General features: G+C 42.7%; 1 protein-coding gene across 1 annotated transcript in view; it reads left to right on the forward strand.

Moving 5' to 3' along the window:
• The window catches only part of LOC133262742 (ras GTPase-activating protein 1-like), a 124475-nt gene that overhangs the window by 65354 nt on the left and 37110 nt on the right, over positions 1-22011 (forward strand). Inside the window, exons 9-12 of the mRNA XM_061442189.1 lie at positions 1023-1101; positions 4334-4454; positions 7551-7707; positions 11730-11817. Coding sequence (XP_061298173.1) covers positions 1023-1101; positions 4334-4454; positions 7551-7707; positions 11730-11817 — 445 coding nt within the window. The remainder of the gene's footprint in view (positions 1-1022; positions 1102-4333; positions 4455-7550; positions 7708-11729; positions 11818-22011) is intronic.

Genomic DNA, 22011 nt, shown 5'->3' on the forward strand with positions numbered 1-22011 from the left:
TTTTTTATTTCCCACTACTGTCTTCTTTCAAAAAAATTCCTTTATACAATTTGAAGTATCTCCCATTCCTCTTCCCTCATTTCTCTAGGACTTTGAAAATTATTATTAATAGAATAGCAGTTTTGCTAGAGAGCTGAGAAATGCACATGTGTTACTTGAATGTAGAAAATAAAGCGTACTCATGGGGCATTGTTGTGGGTTGACCTTGTCTGGCTGCCAGGTGCCCACCAATTCCCTCTCTCAATCCCCCTTCTCAGTGGGACAGGGGGAGAAAATAAGATTAACTCGTGGGTCAAGAAAAAGGCAGCTTATTAAAGAAAAGCAGAGGCTGCATGTGGAAGCAAAGGAAAACAAGATTTATTCTCTATTTCCCATCAGTAGGTGATGTCCAGCCACTTCCTGGGAAGTAGGGCCTCAGTAAGCATAGCAGTTGCTTTCGAAGACAAACACCTTAATAACGAATGCCCCATCTCCTCATTTCTCTTAACTTTTATTGCTGAGCAGACATCATATGGTATGGAATACCCCTTTGGTCAGTTTGGGTCAGCTGTCCTGGCTATGTCCCTTCCCAACCTCTTTCCCACCCCCAGCTTGCTGGCCTTTGAGGAGTAGGGTTGGAGAGACAGCCTTGATGCTGTGTGAACACTACTCAGCAGTAGCCACAACTGGTTTGTTATCAGCACGTTCTAGCTACAAATACAGGGCACAGCACTATGAGGGCTGCTATGAGGAAAATCAACTCCATCCCAGCCAGACCCAATACAGTAATTTTGAACAACTGTCTGAAAATTTTCTGTGTAGTTTAGAATTAATACATCATGAGTACAGTTCTGCAAATTTTCTTGATTTCAATGTATTAGTAAATTGTCATCACTCTAAAGGTTATGATGTTTAACACTTGACTTTTATTATAAATTTCTGAGGAAATGTAGTATGATTGAATAGAAAACCAAATTCTCATACAGAGGAGAAACTAACTGATTTAACATTTTAAATCTTTTTTTTTTTTTTTATTTGAACAGTATTGCTGAGATCATTGAACATTATAGAAAAGACCAGATTGTTGAAGGATATTACCTTAAAGATCCTGTTCCAATGCAGGTAAAATTTTATCTCTGAGGACTTGTTATTGATGATAGAGTTAATTCATTTTCTATTTTATAAATATTTGAGGACTGCAGTTGAGGTATGCATGATAGTTAAATGCGTAATCCCATCCTGAATTTTTGTTTTCAGTTTCTGTGTTTCTTTCATTTTATCCTCATATGCATTCACTTATCTAAGGTTGGCTTGTAGTAAACAGAACATATGGTAAGCTTTGTTTGTGCTCTGGGGTGTAAATGCTCTGTCTTGTGCCCCCGGCTCTGGTCCCTGTTTGAACCAGTGCTGTGCCTTAATACTATGTTGGGGTTGGGGGAAATAGGCTGCCCTCCATTCTTCTGTGTCTGGTATCTTTTCTCCCCCAGATGAAACCTACATGCACAGAAAAGCTTCAGAGATGATCAGGGGGCTGGGATTACAGGGTGTGTTCTGGAACATTGTTGCCCTGTAGCGTAAATTCATTCTAAGAGATCACTGATAATAAATCACATTGTTTAGTTTTTCATAAAGTTATAGCTAATTCTAAAGTACTTCTATACTTTGTTCCCTATCTATTCTCAAACTTTCCTGTTTTGATGGTTAGAAATTTGGTTTCAGGTCTCCACATGGACATTGAGCCATTAACGACAACTCTTTGAGTGTGGCCATTCAGACAATTCCTTATCCACTGAGTGGTCCATCCTTTAAATCCATGTTTCTTCAGTTTAGAGACAAGGATGTCATGTGGGACAGTGTCAAAGGCCTTGCGCAAGTCCATGTAGATGATGTCAGTTGCTGGTCCCTTATCCACCAATTCCATAGCCCTGTCGTAGAAGGCCACCAAATTTGTCATGCACGATTTCCCTTAGTGATGCCACGTTGGCTGTCACCAATCACCCCCTTATTGTCCACATGTCTTAGCAAAGTTTCCAGGAGGATCTGCTCCATGACCTTGCCAGGCACTGAGGTGAGACAGACAAGTATGTAGTTCCCTGGGTCTGTCTTATTTCCTTTTTTAGAAATGGGGGTTATATTTCCCCTTTTCCAGTCAGCAGGAACTTCACCAGATTGCCACGACTTCTCAAATATGATGAATAATGTCTTGGTTCTTCTGAAGTCCAGAGTAGCGAGCTTGCCGCCCTAAGGATCTCAAACTCTACCATTTTGTGGTCACTACAGCCAAGGCTGCCCTCAAGCTTCACATTCCCCACCAGTCCCACCCTTTTGGTGAGAACAAGGTCCAACAGCCCCTCTCCTCATTGGTTTATTTAGAGAAGGAAGTTATCATCTACATTTTCCAGGAGCCTCCTGGATTGCTTATGCCGTGCTGTATTGTCCCTGCAACAGATATCAGAGTGGTTGAAGTCCCCCCTGAGGACCAGGGCTTATGAATGCAGTGCTGCACCTATCCTTCTGCAGAGGGCCCCCTCCACTTGGTCTTCCTGGTCAGGTGGACTGTAGCAGACCCCCACTGTCATATTCCCTGTCCCTTCTTTCCCTTTAATCCTGACCTGTAATCTCTCTGTTGGATCTTCATTCATCCCCAGGTGGAGCTCTGCCCTCCACCTGGTACCCTGCAATTAGGGTGACACTTCCTCTTTGTCTCCCCTGCCTCTCCTTCCCAAAGAGCATGTATCCTGGACATGCTGGAGCATATCCTGGAGCACCTATGACATCTGTGTTGGAGCAATCCCAGGCACAGCTACAGGTAGGGCAGAGAAGAGATTCAGAGCAGCCCTGCGGAGAAGGACATGGGGGTGTTGATCGATGAGGAAATGAACATGAGCGGGCAGTGTGCGCTTGCAGCCCAGAAAGCCAACTGTATCCTGGGCTGCATCAAAAGGAGCATGACCAGCAGGTCGAGGGAGGTGATCCTGCCCATCTAAATTGCTCTTGTGAGACCCCACTTGAAGTATTGTGTACAGTTCTGGTGTCCTCAACATAAAAAGGATATGGAACTGTTGGAACAAGTCCAGAGGAGGGCCACCAGGATGATCAGGGGACAGGAGCACCTCCCATATGAAGATAGGCTGAGAAAGTTAGGGCTGTTCAGCCTGGAGAAGAGAAGGCTGCATGGAGACCTCATAGCAGCCTTCCAGTATCTGAAGGCGGCCTAGAAGGATGCTGGAGAGGAACTCGTCATTAGGGACTGTAGTGATAGGACAAGGGGTTGCGGGTTAAAACTTAAACAGGGGAAGTTTAGATTGGATATAAGGAGGAATTTCTTTACTGTAAGGGTGTTGAGGCACTGGAATGGGTTGCCCAGGGAAGTTGTGAATGCTCCATCCCTGGCAGTGTTCAAGGCCAGGTTGGACGAGGCCTTGGGTGACATGGTTTAGTGTGAGGTGTCCCTGCCCATAGCAGGGGCATTGGAACTTGATGATCTTAAGGTCCTTTCCAACCCTAACTATTCTATGATTCTATGATCCTGTCATCTTGCCTTTGTCATGTTGTTCAAAACCATAATTTTAGACATATGGGGGCGAAGGGAGTAATGCAGAGTGTTTTTTATGGAGCCAGTGCATATATCACTTCTCAATACTGTTCTTGCTGCTTGACAGACTTGCTTTTCATTGTTTCTTATGGCTAAAGATTTTTTTTTCCAATCATCTGACTTTTTAAGGTCAAACTTGTCTTGCCTTTTGGCTGTTCTAGCTTGGTATTTACATTTCCAGATCATAGTTTTCTATGTGAATTTATCCTTTTTCTATTTCCTGTTTCTACTTTCTCCTACTGTTTTTTGTTAGAATGATACTCATTTAGGACATGAGTGCTAATAAGATTAGTGACGGATTGTGTAATTTTGTGTGTTAATCATTCAGTTTTAATTTTGAACTGCATCATTCTTGTTGATTCACAGTTTATCCTTAATTACTCAGTCCCAAAAGTATTGGTAGAAGACAATTAGAAGCTAAATAGCATTGTGTAAATTTCATATAAATCACCATGAAAGATGCTGCTTTCTATTTAGAGTTAAAAAAATAAATACACATGTTACTTAGTGAAAGTTGGTCTGTATTTATGCCTTATTTTTCTTCTCATAATTCTGGCCAAATCATTCCACATTAAAGTTATATTATATTTTGGGCAAAGGTATTGTATTAAATTATATTAGTTTGTTAAGACACAGAAGAGAATAATAATAAATAACTGTTAGCACTTAATAAAATTTCAGTTGCAGCTTCATATTGTGCAATTGTTTCATGGCAGTTTCTGAACTTAAAAAAATGTTGGTTTCTTCCTTTTTTCCCAGTATCAAGAACAAGTGCTTAATGATACAGTGGATGGAAAAGAAATCTACAATACAATTCGTCACAAAACAAAGGATGCTTTTTATAAAAATATTGTCAAGAAAGGATATCTTCTAAAAAAAAGTGAGTTCCGTTTGATTCTATGAAAAGTTTCTCTCTAAAAAAATGGAGCTATTGATGCATATTTTGTGTAGTACTGGTACTAGTGGAGGCAAAATTGAAGTGAGCAAATGGTGGTAGAAAGCCTGTATGAAAGTTTCTTTTTCCTGAAGAAGTACATAGATAGAAAGACATAATACATAAAATGACATGCAATATAAAAATGTGGATTGGCAGTTTTTGCAAAAAAAACAGACAGAAAGCATGACAAAAAATTAAGCTCCTTTTATCAAAGGAAATGTTTAGACTCATTAAATTAAGTACATTTTGATAAAATGCATTCATATTTAATGCACACCTTGTTTAAATTTAAGCTGATCACATGGGTTAAAGAGAGCTAGATTAATGTAAATCAGTACATTCACTGGAGACCAGAGCTGGTTTAATTTTGTTATTCCAACTTAGAAAATATAGAATAATAGAATCATAGAAGAGTTAGGGTTGGAAAGGACCTTAAGATCAGCTGGTTCCAACCCCCCTGCCATGGGCAGGGACACCTCACACTAAACTATGTCACCCAAGGCTCTGTCCAACCTGGCCTTGAACATTGCCAGGGATGGAGCATTTCCCACTTCCTTGGGCAACCTGTTCCAGTGCCTCACCACCCTCACAATAAAGAACTTCTGCTTATATCCAATCTAAACTTCCCATTTAAATTTGAACTAGTTACCCCTTGTCCTATCACTACAATCAATGGTGAAGAGTCTCTCTCCAGCATCCCTACAGGCCCCCCTTCAGATACCGGAAGGCTGCTATGAGGTCTCCACGCAGCCTTCTCTTCTCCAGGCTGAACAGCCCCAACTTTCTCAGCCTATCTTCATACGGGAGGTGCTCCAGTCCCCTTACCATCCTCGTGGCCCTCCTTTGGACTTGTTCCAACAGTTCCATGTCCTTTCTATGTTGAGGACACCAGAACTGTACACATTACTCCAAGTTTAATTTAAAATGTATATTCTGGTGTACAAGGTACATGGAGACTTTTTTAAGATTCTAATGCTTACACAGTCAACATAGCATAGAATAATTAGATTCAAAGCTGCTTGACTCATTTCAATATATCACTGGAAGATTACCAGGATTTTGAAGTGCCAAGGAAGCTAGTCCCTTTCCAAGTATCATTATTTTAGTTTTTCTAAAAGTTGACATAAAAAAAATAAACAAAACCAAAAGTATTAAAGTTTCTGCATATGACAAAGACAGTAGCTAAAACAATAAGTTACCAGATCATTGTCTGGATAGCAAGCAAAAGTGAGAAAGAAGGTGTTCCAGAACTGGGGGATTTCGGGTTGAGAATAACGCAACACAATGAGGAAAAACAGCTAGTTTATTTATACAAGAAGACTATGGAAAGGAAAATGCTGAGATAGCAAAGAATACAGTAAAGGATATTTCTGATGTTTGGTTATCTTACCAACCCCAAAGACCATGTGATTATGATCAGGAAATCTGCTTCGAGAGACATCATCGCAGTGCGAGGTGACAGGCTCAATGTTAGTGGGCGTCCCCACGGAGGCAGTGTTGACCTGGGTGGTATGAAGGTCTGCCTCCTCGCACTGCATGAGGCTCGGGCTTTTTATCCTAGCAAAAATGCACACTCATTCCGACGTAGGGGGCCAGCCTACATCGGAAGGAGTGTCCAGTTACAGCTTTTTGCCACAATTGTGCAGTTACTATCTCACAGGTCTTTTCAGGGATTTCCAAAGGGGACTTCAGGACTTTTGGGGGATTTTCAGGGAGGAACCACCACGGATCATTATCTCATGTGTCTTGCAACTGGTATAAGACTGCCTTTTGCTAACAGTGGTGTTAACTCCCCTATTTTCAAGGTTATATTCCCACAACCTGTGCCAAACAATACTTTTCTATTTTTGTGTGTTTCACCACAGACCATTATCTAGTGTCACTGACACAGAAGGTAAGCATTTAAATATGGCCAAATTTAGAAGACTCATTCGAATGCAATAAAAACTAGAACCTTTGAATAAAGCAAGGAATGCATCTCTTCTCTTGAGACTGCTAATTCTGAGAGGTGTAGAGGGATGTGGTAGGAATGAACTTTAAGTTATCCCTAAAAGAGATAATGAGATACCTTAAATGTGCAAGCAGGAGTACTGAGTAGGTGTGGAGAGATGCACATACCTGCATATAGAACAGAAATTTAATAAAATCACTCTTCCATCTAGTGGAGTATAATAACTGGATGTCAGTTTTCCAAAACTGTGAGTGCTAGTGATTATTTATGAAGTGCTGTGGTGGATCTGTGATGATCAAGTAAAAAATTAAAGCTGAATGTTTTTCTAAAAGGTACTTTGGTTTATGTAAGAATTAGTTGCAGAAAGTTCCTTATCAGTTGCAATTCAGAGGACATTAAACAATGCATGATTTATTTTTGGTTTAGTCAGTGGCTAAATCCATATTTTTACAAATACATCTAACGTGTCTTTTAACAAAACTTGACATATAAATCTCTGGTTATTCATTTTTTATTATTTTTTTTCCTGAAACATGTGGAACTGGTCAAATTTTTTGATATAGGTGTGTTTGAGGCATGGGTTTGATCCATGTTTGTATGTATTGTATTCCCATTTCTACTCTTCAGTCTTTGTGATTTAAGATATTGTGATGTAATCTTTTATGCTGATCAGAGTTTATGATTAGAGTTTATGAATAATTTTCTCATGTCAAAGGAAATCTATTTCTTAATTTAAATAACCATAATAAATTGGATCACTTAGGGCATCACACATTATTTGCAAACTGTATAGACGGTCTTCCCACTGATATGAACGGATCTCATATGCACTTGCATAATCCTGCTGAGATTAATGAAAATGTTTAGAGCACCATTTAAAATTGTACTTGAATCTATGAAGAGTCTAGTTTTAACTGTGTGCTACAAAAAAATGAGTATGTGTAACTGATGTTATTGCTTAAGCATGATTAACTGTACATCATTCTGTTTGTATTTTGGCAAAAACCTCACTAACCTTTTTTCTCCATTTACAAAATTTGCATTTTCTTCAAAACAATATTGTAACTTCTTACTTCCTTTCTTTACAGGTAAAGGAAAGAGATGGAAAAACTTGTATTTTATATTGGAGGGAAATGATGCCCAACTTATTTATTTTGAAAGTGAAAAACGAGCCACAAAGCCTAAAGGATTAATAGACCTTAGTGTGTGTTCAGTCTATGGAGTACATGACAGTTTATTTGGCAGGTAGGACTCTTGTTTTTTAATTCTTGTACATGCAGCAGGATGGTTAACTACTAGTTTGAGGCATATACAAGATACAGACAATATGTCACTAATGAACAAGTTGGCCTGGTACAATAAATTGCTTTTTGACACCTGAGTCCTGGTCACTGTCATCATGTGGGGTTTTTTTAGGTTTTGCTGATTGTGAAATGAAAGCACTGTGACTCATTTCATACTGCATTTTATTCCATAGTTGGTGTGGATTGCAAGAGCATATGTGGACATACTTAACTGATTAATGGTAACTTGTTAAGCCATGGCAACTTGATTGCTAACAACAATTCATAAACAACTTCTAGTAAGACATTTTAGAACTTAGTCTTAAGATTTTCTCATGTAATATAATGTGATAATGATTTGGCCTTTTGCATTGCCATTTTTCAATATTGTGTATTAATTGTTCCACATTTCATATTACAGACATTAAAAATATTATCATGGAATCATAGAATCAGCTAGGTTGGAAAAGACCTGTAAGATTATCATGTCCAACCTTTACCCAGGACTGCCGAGTCCACCACTAAACCATATCACTAAGGGCATCATCTACATGGGTTTTGAACACTTACAGGGACGGTGCTTCCACCACTTCCCTGGGAAGCCTGTTCCAATAACTGATTAATCTCTGTGAAGAAATTTTTCATAATATCCTGTCTAAACCTCCCCTGGTGCAGCTTGAGTCCTTTACCTCTTGTCCTATCACTTATTACTTGGGAGAAGAGACCAGCCACCTCCTCTCTCCATCCTCCTTTCAAGGAAGTTGTAGAGAGTGATAAGGTACCCCCTGAGCTTCACTTCTCCAGACTAAACAACCCCAGTTCCCTCAGCCATTCCTCATAAGACTTGTGCTCTAGGCCCTTCACCAGCTTTGTTGCCCTTTTCTGGACCCGCTCCAGCAACTCAAATGTCTTTCTTGTAGTGAGGGGCCCAGAAGTCAACACAGGATTCGAGGTGTGGCCTCACCAGTGCTGAGTGCCCTAGTCCTGCTGGCAAAACTATTTCTGATACAGGCCAGGTTGCCATTGGTCTTCTTGGCTACCTGGGCACAAGCTGGATCATATTCAGCCATTCAGCCATTCAGCACCCCCAGGTCATTTTCCACTGGGCATCTTTCCAGCAAATTCTCCCCAGTTCTGTAGCGTTGCATGGGGTTTTTGTGGCCCAAGTGCAGGACCCAGCTCTCTTAGCCTTGTTGAACCTCATACCATTGGTCACAGCCCATCGATCCAGCCTGTCCAGATTCTTTTACAGAGCTTTCCTTCTCTCCAGCAAATCAAGATTCTTTCCCAACTTGGTGTTGCCTGCAAATTTACTGAGGGTGCACTTAATCCCCTCATCCAGATCATTAATAAAGATATTAAATAACACTGGCCCTAATAACAAGCCCTGGGGGACACCACTAGTGACGGGTTGCCAACTAGATGTGATACCATTTACCTCCACTCTTTGGGCTTGGCCAGCCAACCAGTTTCAAGCCCAGCGAAGAATCTACCTATCCAGGCCTGAGCAGCCATTTTCTCCAGGGGAATGCTGTGGGAGATAGTGTTAAATGCTTTACTGAAGTCCAGATAGACAATGTCTACAGCCTTTGCCTCATCAACCAGGTTGATCAACTTGTCATAGGAGATTAGTTGGTCAAACAGGAATCAAAACACTTTCCATATCATCGGTAACTAAGATGAAGCATGTCACATATTTTATTTTTTTAAATTGTTAATTACAAAAAAAAAAAGTGCATTCCTGTGTGCTATAGAGGAAAACAATGCATTTACTTCTACAAATCCTATTATTTTTTAATAACAGAGAGAAAAACTCATTAAACAGATGCTCTGGTTATTCCATGCATCTTAATATATATAAAAAGTAATTAATCAACTTTAAGTCTTTTCACAGACATAATGTGAAGATAGGTGTTTAGAATTAGTGGCATTCCTTAAGATGCAAAGATCTGGTGTTCTTGCAAAATCTAATTTTTATGCACTTAATAATTTTGAAAAATTTACTCAACTATTGCAAGGAGGAGCCATAGATATGAGAGTACCATTAAAAAAATAACAATTACTGAAATGTTCCTCATGTAAGTTGGCAATTATGCAGGAAGCTTTCGTGTAAACTGTAAACAAGGAACATTCTTGGTTAATGGTGACTGTCTGTTAAGCAGCTTCTAAGAAACTCTGTACTGTGTTTTCAAATGTAGTTGGGTAATAAGTAACACTAAAAATGTGGGTAGAATGATAATGCATATTTACACCTGCTTGGGAAAGCTGTTGGTGAAGAACTGTAATGGAGACAAAATTCCTCTTCTTATATTTTAAGTAGGTGGCAAAAACTACTTTTCCCCTCTACTCAGAACAGTGAGGGCTGTAGCTTCACATGTCTCTGGCAACAATGATTTAAGTAGCCCCTGACCTGTCTACTTCTTCCCCCCCTCCCCCATACTCCTGTGGGCATGGCCACAAAATGCCACACCAGTATTTCCCTAAGAAATGGAGGGGGAGAAAGGAAAACTGAAACACCATTTGCAAGTGAAGTAAGATACTTCATGTAACTCTGTTTCGGAGAGCTAAATTCCCTGGAAGGTAATGTGGAAGGCCATGAATCAAGTGTGCACTTTAGCTTGTAATGTAGCAGTACAAAATATTTTTAACACTTCCTGACAAATTAGTATAGATATATAAAATGATAAAGATGTTATAATTGCATTTAAAGGTTTAGAAGTTTATATCACACATATTGAATGATTAGTATGGGATCCAATACACGTTTGATTGGTGGTGACAGCTGTGGAAATCATTCAGATAATGGAATCATGGAAACATGGAATCATAAAATGGTTAAGGTTTGAGAGGACCTTAAGGTCATCTAATTCCAACCCCTTGCTATGGGCAGGGATGCCTCACACTAGACCATGTCGTCCAAGTCTCTGTCCAACTTGGCCTTGAACACCGCCAGGGATGGAGCATTTCCCACTTCCTTGGGCAACCTGTTCCAGTGCCTCACCACCCTCACAATAAAGAACTTCTTGCTTATATCCTATCTAAACTTCCCATTTAAATTTGAACTAGTTACCCCTTGTCCTATCACTACAATCAATGGTGAAGAGTCTCTCTCCAGCATCCCTGTAGGCCCCCTTCAGATACTGGAAGGCTGCTATGAGGTCTCCACGCAGCCTTCTCTTCTCCAGGCTGAACAGCCCCAACTTTCTCAGCCTATCTTCATACGGGAGGTGCTCCTGTCCCCTGATCATCCTCGTGGCCCTCCTCTGGACTTGTTCCAACAGTTCCATATCCTTTTTATGTTGAGGACACCAGAACTGCACACAGTACTCCAAGTGGGGTCTCACAAGAGTAGAGTAGATGGGCAGAATCGCCTCCTTTGACCTGATTGTCAAGTTTCTTTTGATGCAGCCCAGGATATGATTGGCTTTCTGGGTTTCAAGCGCACACTGGAGACAGCTCATGTTAAGTTTCTCATCAATCAACACCCCCAGTCCTTCTCCGCATGGCTGCTCTGAATCACTTCTCTGCCCAACCTGTAGTTGTGCCTGGGATTGCCCCAGCCCAGGTGTAGGACCTTGCACTTCGCTATGTTGAACTTCATGAGGTTGGCATTGCCCCAGTAAGGAATTCCTTATGTTAATATAGTTTCCTGAACTCCTAAAACAACAAATCCATAATGCATCAATAAGTGGTTCTGAACTAATGCTGAACCTGTGCATCATCTAAAATGTTTCTGAGGAATAGTCCTCATTAACAAGTCTTTTAATGTTATTAGGTGTATTTTGCCTCAACTATATGTCAGTATACATGCGTATTCAATACAAGCTGTTTCAAGTTTCTTAAATATTCTTAAGGAAATTAGTTGAACTGCAGTGCAATTTTCTTGAAATTACATAATTCATTCAAACCAAAATGCAATTTTGAAGCATGTAGAAACTTTTCTTGTTGGGGTTTTCCCTACATTTTTTTTTGTTTGTTTTTAAGGCCAAACTGTTTTCAGATAGTAGTTCAGCACTTCAGTGAAGAGCATTACATCTTTTACTTTGCAGGAGAAACTCCAGAACAAGCACAGGTGAGACTTTTTGTTGGTAAATATAATTTTGAAAGTATTTTTTTGTTTTGTCATGTTTAATGATATCATCCTTCTCTAATAGAAAGCAAGCATACCACAGATGGTGGCTATGTTTACCCTGCAAATATTACCCTGCAACAGTAACAGATCTGTAAGGGAAATAGTTGGTGCTGAGAAACCAGTATGTACATTACCTGCACTTTAGGGATTTTACCTTGGACAAGCTCTAATCCGGTCCTATGGACTGAACTTCCGTTAGTTTCCATTTCCATTAGATATTTCTGGAGAATATCATTTGGAGTAGTTGTCCTGGGTTCAGCTGTAGTAGTTAAAAAAGAACTGTCATGGTTTAAGCCCAGCTGGTAACTCAGAACCATGCAGCCTCTCGCTCACTGCCCCCCCTTCTTCCCCATCCCTCCAGGAGAATCCCTCCAAGAAGAAGGGGGGGAATGAGAGAGAGGCTGTGTGTCTCTGAGTTACCAGCTGGGCTTAAACCACGACACTCGTTCAGTCCAAAAAAAAATTGTTTTCTCTCCTACACTCTTCCATGTAATGAATGAGAGCATGATAAGTGGGAGTTTTGCTTCAAGAGCACATTCTGAACTAAAATGCTAATGCAGGTATCCCCACCAATCAGAATCTGTTGAGCCTTTAACAGTTATTTGTACTCTCCATAAATTGGTCATTGTTTATAGTCTTAGGCCCTGCTCTTGCATAAAAAATAAGGGTTGGGTTTTGTTTGTTTTACATTGTTATCATTCAGTTATTGGCTCACTAGCAATTCGTGTTTGCTGATTAAAAATTGTAGTAATGGAGTCTAATTCTCTAAAAGTCACTCACCACCAGAAGAGCAAATGGAAGATATGATAATGTTCTTATTCATAAAGTTGTTTTGGTATTCCAGAGCTCCGAGATATACCTGTTGTGTTAGAAGTTAGGCTATGCATTTTATTTAGGAATGTGTAGTAGGCAGAATATCCTGTCCTGTTTTCTGAACATTTGGTATAATCTGCTTTTGGTTTAGATTTGCTTAACACTTGAGATGTTCACTGCATTTATATAGAATAATAGGATTTCTTTTATAAAATGATACTGGTTCAGACAAGTCAGATGTTTTACTGATACTTCTCAGAAGACAGAGCTGTTTATACATTGTAACATTTCACAGAAGGATAGTTTTGTTGATATACTAAGGAAAGTTTGATGGATCTGATATAATGTGGTGAATATCAAAGCAGTTGTCACAGTATCACAGTATGCTAGAGATTGGAAGGGACCTCAAAAGATCATCTAGTCCAATCCCCCTGCCGGAGCAGGAACACCTAGATAATGTTACACAGGAATGTGTCCAGGCAGGTTTTGAATGTCTCCAGGGAAGGAGACTCCACAACCTCCCTGGGCAGCCTGTTCCAGTGTTCCGTCACCCTCACTGAGAAGAAGTTTCTTCTCAAGTTTAAGTGGAACCTCTTGTGTTCCAGTTTGTACCCATTACCCCTTGTCCTATCATTGTTTGCCACTGAGTAGAGCCTGGCTCCATCCTCGTGACACTCCCCCTTTATATATTTATAGACACTAATAAGGTCACCCCTCAGTCTCCTCTTCTCCAAACTATAGAGACCCAGCTCCCTCAGTCTTTCCTCATAAGGGAGATGCTCCACTCCCTTAATCATCTTCGTTGCCCTGCACTGGACTCTCTCCAGCAGGTCCCTGTCCTTCTTGAACTGAGGGGCCCAGAACTGGACACAATATTCCAGATGCGGTCTCACCAGGGCAGAGTAGAGGGGAAGGAGAACATCTCTCGACCTACTAACCACCCCCCTTCTAATACACCCCAGGATGCCATTGGCCTTCTTGGCCACAAGGGCACAGTGCTGGCTCATGGTCATCCTGTCGTCCACTATGACACCCAGGTCCCTCTCCCCTACACTGCTCTCTAACAGGTCATTTCCCAACCTATACTGGAACCTGGGGTTGTTCCTGCCCAGATACAGGACTCTACACTTTCCCTTGTTATATTTCATCAAGTTATTCCCTGCCCAACTCTCCAGCCTGTCCAGGTCTCGCTGGATGGCAGCACAGCCTTCTGGCGTATCAGCCACTCCTCCCAGCTTAGTGTCATCAGCAAACTTGCTGATAGTAGACTCAATTCCCTCATCTAAATCATTGATGAATATATTAAATAATACTGGTCCCAGTACTGACCCTTGAGGCACTCCACTAGTTACAGGCCTCCAACTAGACTCAGCCCCATAGACTACAATTCTCTGGCTTCTCTCCTTCAGCCAGTTCGCAGTCCACCTCACTACCTGATCATCCAGACCACACTTCCTCAATTTAGCTGTGAGGATGCTGTGGGAGACTGTGTCAAATGCTTTGCTGAAGTCAAGGTAGACCACATCCACTTCTCTGCCATCATCCATCCACCGTGTTATTTCCTCATAAAAGGCTAAGAGATTGGTCAAGCATGATTTCCCCTTGGTGAAGCCATGTTGACTGCCCCTCATAACCCTCTTATCCTTGATATGCCTTAAGATGGCACCAAGGATAAGGTGTTCCATCACTTTCCCAGGGATGGAGGTGAGGCTGACCGGTCTATAGTTACCCGGGTCCTCCTTCTTGCCCTTTTTGAAGACTGGAGTGACATTTGCTTTCCTCCAGTCCTCAGGCACCTCTCCCGTTTCCCAAGACTTGGTAAAGATGATGGAGAGTGGTCTAGCAATGACTTCCGCCAGTTCCCTCAGCACCCGTGGGTGCATCCCATCTGGACCCATGGATTTATGGATGTCCAGATTGCTCAACTGTTCTCTAACCCATTCCTCATCAACTAAGGCAAACCTCTCTGTTGACCTGCCTGCAGCAGAGTAGACAGAGACAAAGAAGGCATTCAGTAACTCTGCCATCTCTGTATCTTCTGTCACCAGGGCACCCATCCCGTTCATCAGTGGGCCTACATTGCCTCTGGTGTTAGTTTTATCTGCCATGTATTTGAAAAAGCTCTTTTTGCTGTCCTTGACCCATCTCGCCAGGTTTAATTATAAGGAGGCCTTAGTCATCCTAGCTGCCTTCCTACATCCTCTAGCAGCAGCCTTATATTCCTCCCAAGTGGCCAGCCCCTTCTTCCATGACCTGTAAACTCTCCTCTTCTACTTGATCGTACCCAGCAATTCCCTATTTAGCCACGCAGGTCTCCTGGCCCTCTTCCTTGACTTCCTACGTTGTCCAATGGATTGCATGTTTTCTGAGGTTTGTACAAACCATTAAATGAATGCAATGTAGAATGTTAGCCTCATATGCTAATGTTGTTGTGCATAATATGGTGCATTGTTCATACTTGCTGCTTTAAATATTGTTATTTAATGGGATAGGCTTCTGTCCTGGGTTCAGCAGTAGCAATCATTTTTCTCCTTCTTAGTAGCTGGTGCAGCTCTGTGTTTTTTGACTTTCAGCCTGGGAACAGCGCTGACAATGCTGCTGTTTTTAGTTACTGCTCAAATGTTTAGACTGACCAAGGACTTTCTGAGTCTCATGCTCTGCCAGGGAGGAGGGGAAGCTGGGAGGGAGAAGGGGAAGCCGGGAGGAAGCAGAGACAGGAAACCTGACACAAACTAGCCAAAGAGGCATTCCATACCACAGTACGTCATGCTGAGGATGTAAATTGAGGGTTACCCAGAAGGGCGAGTTCACTGCTCGGTCAGGCTGGGTATTGGCAGGTGGTGAGCAGTTGTATTCTCTTCCCTTGTTATTTCCCTTATCGTTATTATTATTAGTGGTAGCAGTAGTGATTTGTGTTATACCTTAGTTACTGGACTGTTCTTATCTCAACCCGTGTGAGTTACATTCTTTCAGTTCTCCTTCCCATCCCTCCGGGAGCAGAGGGGGGGGGAAATAAGCGAGTGGGCTGCGTGTGTCTGAGTTACTGACTGCACTTAAACCATGACAGCTTCCCTGTTAGTAAGGAAATAAAGATGACTTTGTATCTAAGAAACACTTATTTAGTAGATACTATGGTTCTTTATTTATTTTTCCTCATCTGAAAAAGAAAGCAAGCTAATAAAAATGTGATGCGTAGTGGGCAGTTCCTCCTTTTGTGGAAGGTTTTGAAAGCCAAAACTTTACTCCCAAATTACTTTACCTGAGAACAGCTGCAATATATAATGTACCTGTATTTTAAAAATGTGGAAAGTAATATAAAAGGTATATATGTCATGGTTTAAGCTCAGCTGGTAACTCAGAACCATACAGCCATTTGCTCACTCATTCCCCCACTTTTTCCCCCCCACTCCTAGCAGGATGGGTAGGGGAATTGAAAGAATGTAAACCCCAGAGGTTGAGATAAGAACAATCCAATAACTAAAGTATAATACAAAACAACTGCTACTACTACTACTAATAAGGGAAATAACTAGGGGAGGGAATATAAAACTAAAAAGGAAAGGGAAAAAATCAACAATAAACACAAATGATGCACAATACAATTGCTCACCACCTGCCGACCGACACCCAGCCCAACCTGAGCTGTGATCTGGGCCTTCTGGGTGACTCCCCCAAGTTTATATACTGGGCATGACATGCTCTGGTATGGAATATCCCTTTGACTAGTTTGGGTCAGCTGTCCTGTCTCTGCTTCCTCCTGGCTTCTTGTGCCCCTCCTCCCTGGCAGAGCATGAGACTGAAAAGTCCTTGTTCAGTTTAAGCATAACTTATCAACAACTAAAACCCTAGTGTGTTATCAGCATTGTTCTCAGACTAAAGCCGAAACATAGCACTGCACCAGCTACTAAGAAGGAGAAAAGTAACTGTTACAGCTGAACCCAGGAGAGAATCCACCCCTTATTCCATGCCATTTGCATCATGCTCAGGTCCCACAATTTTTTCAGTATACTGTCGCTTCTTGTCTCTTGATGTATCTATATATTTACACCCATATATACATACACACAAACAGACAGATATCATTCCTTCGTCCATGGACCATCCCTAAAAATTTTGCTGAGTTCATTAAGTCCATGATGTCGGGCTTCATCTGTCATAGGGGTCTTTCAGGACAGGAGAGACAGTGTGTAGTCTTGGATTGTTGCGGGCTGATGACACCACTGAACTTGTCTGGTCTCACCAAAATTCATTCTTTCTTGAGGTGATGATCAGAGGGAAGACAGGTTCACTCGATGATGACCTGAGGGCAGTACTGGGCGACTCCTACTGCTGCTGCCAGCTTTTCCCATGACTTAATACGCTGCTGACGATCATGACAGCACATATTTTCTTTTCAAAGCCCAGAGTGGGAGAGAAGGGCATTTAGTTGGTGGGCTACAGAAGTGTTATATAGCAGTCAACCTCATATAATTGAGTCCATTGGCTGTTTTCCATCAAAATTAAATCCCTTTGAGGTAAACACTGGACTTCCCCATCTTCCCGCATTACTCACAATGTACATCCAGGTCCCTGAGCGAAGGCACTCCTACGAGTGGGTTTGCCTTTACCCGAATCAGGAATAACCTAGATTGTCTTCCCCAACAAATTCTTTATGTGCACCACAGGAACTTTATCCCGTTCTACAGTATGGAAAAGTTCTGACTGGGCTGGGCAGCCCTGTTGACATATCCTCTGGTGTTGACCAACTGGGTGGCTTTTTGTAAATGTGTATCCCAATGTTTGAAAGTCCCACCACCCATTGCTCTCAGTGTAGTTTTTAATAGCCCATTGTAATATGCGATTTTCCCAGAGGCTGGTGCATGGTAGGGGATGTGATGTACCCACTCAATGCCATGCTCTTTGGCCCAAGTGTCTCTAAGGTTGTTCCGGAAATGAGTCCCATTGTCTGACTCAATTCTCTCTGAGGTGCCATGTCACCACAAGACTTGTTTCTCAAGGCCCAGGGTAGTGTTCCAGGCAGTGGCGTGGGGCACAGCGTGTTTCTAGCCATCTGGTGGTTGCTTCCACCTTGGCACATGGTGCTTGCCTTGGCGGGTCGGTGTGAGTGTGATTGATATAGTAAATCTGCCAGACCTCCCCATATTTGTACTTCTGCCATTGTCCATAATACCAGAGAGGCTTTAATTTCTTGACTTGCTTAATTGCAGTACATGTTTCACATTCATGAATAACGTGGGCAATAGTGACCATGGTCAAGTCCACCCCTCAATCATGAGCCCATCTATACGTTGCATCTCTAGCCTGAGGTATCATGGGCCCACCAGGCTAAAAATAATTCACCCTTATGTTGCCAATCTAAATCCGTCTGAGCCGCTTCAGTCTTAGCAGCTTTATCCACCTATTGGTTCTTCTGGTGTTCCTCAGTGGCCCAACTCTTGGCTACATGAGCATCTACTTGGCATACCTTCACCAGCAGGTTCTGCACCCAGGCAGCTATATCTTGCCACAGTTCAGCTGCCCAGATGGGTTTACCTCTGCGTTGCCAATTGCTCTGCTTCCATTGCTTCAACCACCCCCACAGGGCATTTGCCACCATCCATTAGTCAGTATAGAGATAAAGTAATGGACATTTTATTGTTCAGTAGTGTCCAAGGCCAGCTTGATGGCTTTCACATCTGCAAACTGACTCGATTCACCCTCTCCTTCAGCAGTTTCTGCAGCTTGTCGCAGGGGACTCCATACAGCTGCCTTCCATATCCGATGCTGTTCCATTATACGGCAGGACGCGTCAGTAAACAAGTCATATTGCTTCTCTTTTTCCGACAGTTTATTATATGGTGGGGCTACTTCAGCACGTATCACCTCCTCCTTCTCTGGTGACATTCCAAAATCTTTGCCCTCTGGCCAGTCCGTGATGACTTCTTGGATTCCTGGACAACTGGTATTTCCTATTCGAGCTCATTGTGTGATCAGTGCAACCCATTTATTCCATGTATCATCACTCACATGATGTGTAGAGGTGACCCTGCCTTTGAACATCCAGCCCAGCACGAGCTACCAGTGTTCCAGGAGGAGCTGTGCTTCGGTGTCAGTCATTTCTGAAGCAGCTCAAACCCCTTCATAGGCTGCCAGTATCTCTTTTTCAGTTGGAGTATAGCTGGCCTCAGATATACTGTATCCCTTAGTCCAAAAGCCGAGGGGTTGACCTCGACTCTCCCTTCGTGCATTCTGCCATAGGCTCCAGGTAGGACCATTCTTCCTGGCTGTGTTGCAGAGCACATTTTTCACATCTTGCCCCTTCTGAACCTGTCCAAGGGCTACTGCATGAACTATCTCTTGTTTAATTTATTCACAGTCTTCTTGTTGCTTAGGGCCCCATTTGAAATCATTCTTCTTCTGTGTCACATGATAGAGAGGGCTTACAATCATACTGCAGTTTGGGATGTACATTCTCCAAAAGCCCAAAACACCTAAGAAAGCTTGTGTTTCTTTCTTATTAGTTGGTGGAGACATTGCTGTGATCTTGCTGTTCACATCTGTGGGGATCTGGCAATATCCATCTTGCCTTTTTATTCCCAAAAACTGAATCTCCTGTTCAGGTCCCTTGACCTTAGTCTGTTTTATGGCAAAACTAGCTTTCAGAAGGGTTTGGATTATTTTCTTCTCTTTCTCAAAAGCTTTTTCTCTTGTATTGCCCCACAATGATATCATTAATGTATTGCTGGTGTTCCATGCATTGGATAACTCTTCAAGTGAAAGCAAACTGTGGCCTGCACTCTGCTGCCAAAGGAATTGAGAAAAATGCATTGGCAATAGCAGTTGTGGCATCCCACTTGGCTGCCTTTGACTCCAGTTCATATTGAAGCTTGAGCATGTCTGGCAGGGCAGCACTCAATGGCGGTGTGATCTCTTTCAGGCCATGATAATCTACTGTTAGTCTCCCCTCTCCATTAGACTTTCACAATGGCCATATGGGGCTATTAAAGGGTGAATGGGTCCTGCTGATCACTCCTTGGCTCTCTAATTGACAGATCAGCTTATGGATGGCAATCAGGGCACCTCGGTTGGTGTGATATTTCCCCTGGTGCACTGTTGTGGTCACGGGTGGTACATGTTGTTCTTTGACCTTCAGCAGCCCCACAACAGAAGGATCCTCTGAGAGACTAGGCAAGGTAGACAGTTGCTTATTTCCTCCATCTCCAAGACAGCTGTACCAAAAGTCCGTTGGTACCCTTTTGGGTCTTTGAAGTAACTTTTTCTGAGATTCATGGAGCCTCTGGAGCACTCACAATGGGGTGCTTTTGCCACTCCTTCCCAGTTAGGCTGATTTCAGCCTCCAGTACAGTCAGCTGTTGGGATCCCCCTGTCGCTCCAGAAATACAAATGTGTTCTACTCTTTTATAGCTTGATGGCATCAGGGTACACTATACACCATAGACCAGTATCTACTAGAGCCTTATACTCCTGTGGGACCGGCGTGCCCTGCCATCTGATCCACAGAGTCCAGCAAACCTGTTTTTCCCTCTCTTCCACCTGGCTGGATGCAGGGCCTCTCTGATAGCAATCATAAGATTCTTTACTTACTTCTACACAGGGATTCAGCTCTTCCAGTCCATCCTGGAAACTGCTTACCAGAGACTGGGGCAGCGACTTTCTTTGGAGGATCATCATTGATCACTACAGTCCCTAATGAATATTCCATCCCCAGCATCCTTATAGCCCCCCTTCAGATACTGGAAGGCTGCTATGAAGTCTCCACACAGCCTTCTCTTCTCCAGGCTGAACAGCCCTAACTTTCTCAGCCTATCTTCATACGGGAGGTGCTCCAGTCCCCTTACCATCTTTGTGGCCCTCCTCTGGACTTGTTCCAACAGTTCCATATCCTTTTTATGTTGAGGACACCAGAACTGCACACAATACTCCAGGTGAGGTCTCTCTAGAGCAGAGTAAAGGGGCAGGATCACCTTCTTCGACCTGCTGGTCACGCTCCTTTTGATGCAGTCCAGGATACGGTTGGCTTTCTGGGCTGCAAGTACGTGCTGCCGGCTCATGTTCATTTTCTCATTGACCAACACCTCCAAGTCCTTCTCCGCAGGGCTGCTCTGAATCTATTCTTTGCCCAGCCTATAGCTGTACATGGGATTGCTCCAACCCTGGTGTAGGATTTTGCGCTTGTCATGGTTAAACTTCATAAGGTTGGCATCAGCCCACCTTACAAGCGTGTCGAGGTCCCTCTGGATGGCATTCCTTCCCTCCAGCGTATCAACCGAACCACACAGCTTGGTGTCAGCAGCAAACTTGTTGAGGGCACACTCAATCTCACTGTCCATGTCATCAAAGATGTTGAACAAGACCGGTCCCAACACCGATCCCTGAGGACACCACTTGTTACTGGACTCCAGCTGGACATTGAGCCATTGATCACAACTCTGTGTGAATCACTTGATCTTGTAGGCCCCCTTCAGATACTGGAAGACTGCTATGAGGTCTCCATGTAGCATTCTCTTCTCCAGGGTGAACAGCCCCAAGTTTTTCAGCCTGTATTCATACAGGAGGTGTTCCAGCCTTCTTATCATCCTTGTGGCCCTCCTCTGGACTTGCAACAACAGCTCCATGCCCTTCTTATGTTGAGAACACCAGAACATTACACAGTACTCCAAGTGAGTTCTCACGAGAGCAGAGTAGAGAGGCAGGATCACCTTCTTTGACTTGCTGGTCACGCTTCTTTTGATGCAGCCCAGGATACGGTTGGTTTTCTGGGCTGCAAGTGCTCCTTGCCAGGCCATGTTAAGTTTCTCATCAACCAACACCCCCAAGTCCTTCTTCGCAGGGCTACTCTGTATCATTTATCTGCCCAACCTGTAGCTGTGGATAGAGACGTTACCTCTTCCTATTCCTCTGATCCTTGTACTAATTTTTCTTATTCCTCTCATTCATATGTCACCCCCTCTGGTTTCTGGTTTGTGCATTGAGTCTTCTTCATCTTCCTTCACTACATGAGTTGCTCTTCATGCTTTTCGTTTTCATCTCCTCTTGCTTATAGGGGCAACTGATAGTGGCATGGATTGGTCCTTTGGTTCAGCTGCAGTGCCTGCTACTGGGGTTGGAGCGGTTGAAATATCTTTCGCTGGGGTTGGAGTGGTTGCCATGCTTGTTGCTGGGGATGGAGCATCCGTATTGTCTGTTGATTGACCATTAGGTCCACAGACATCTTTTTCCTACTCCTTACAGAGCAGGGCTTTCTAGGTATAGGCTAAACCCCAGCACATTGCAGTGATTTATTCCTCTGGTATTGCCAGGACAACGGCACACCTTGTCTAA

Source organism: Pezoporus flaviventris, unplaced genomic scaffold (assembly GCF_033815535.1).
Source record: "Pezoporus flaviventris isolate CSIRO_AGI_PZ_B2104156 unplaced genomic scaffold, CSIRO_AGI_Pfla_v1 ptg000219l, whole genome shotgun sequence".
NCBI lineage: Eukaryota > Metazoa > Chordata > Aves > Psittaciformes > Psittacidae > Pezoporus > Pezoporus flaviventris.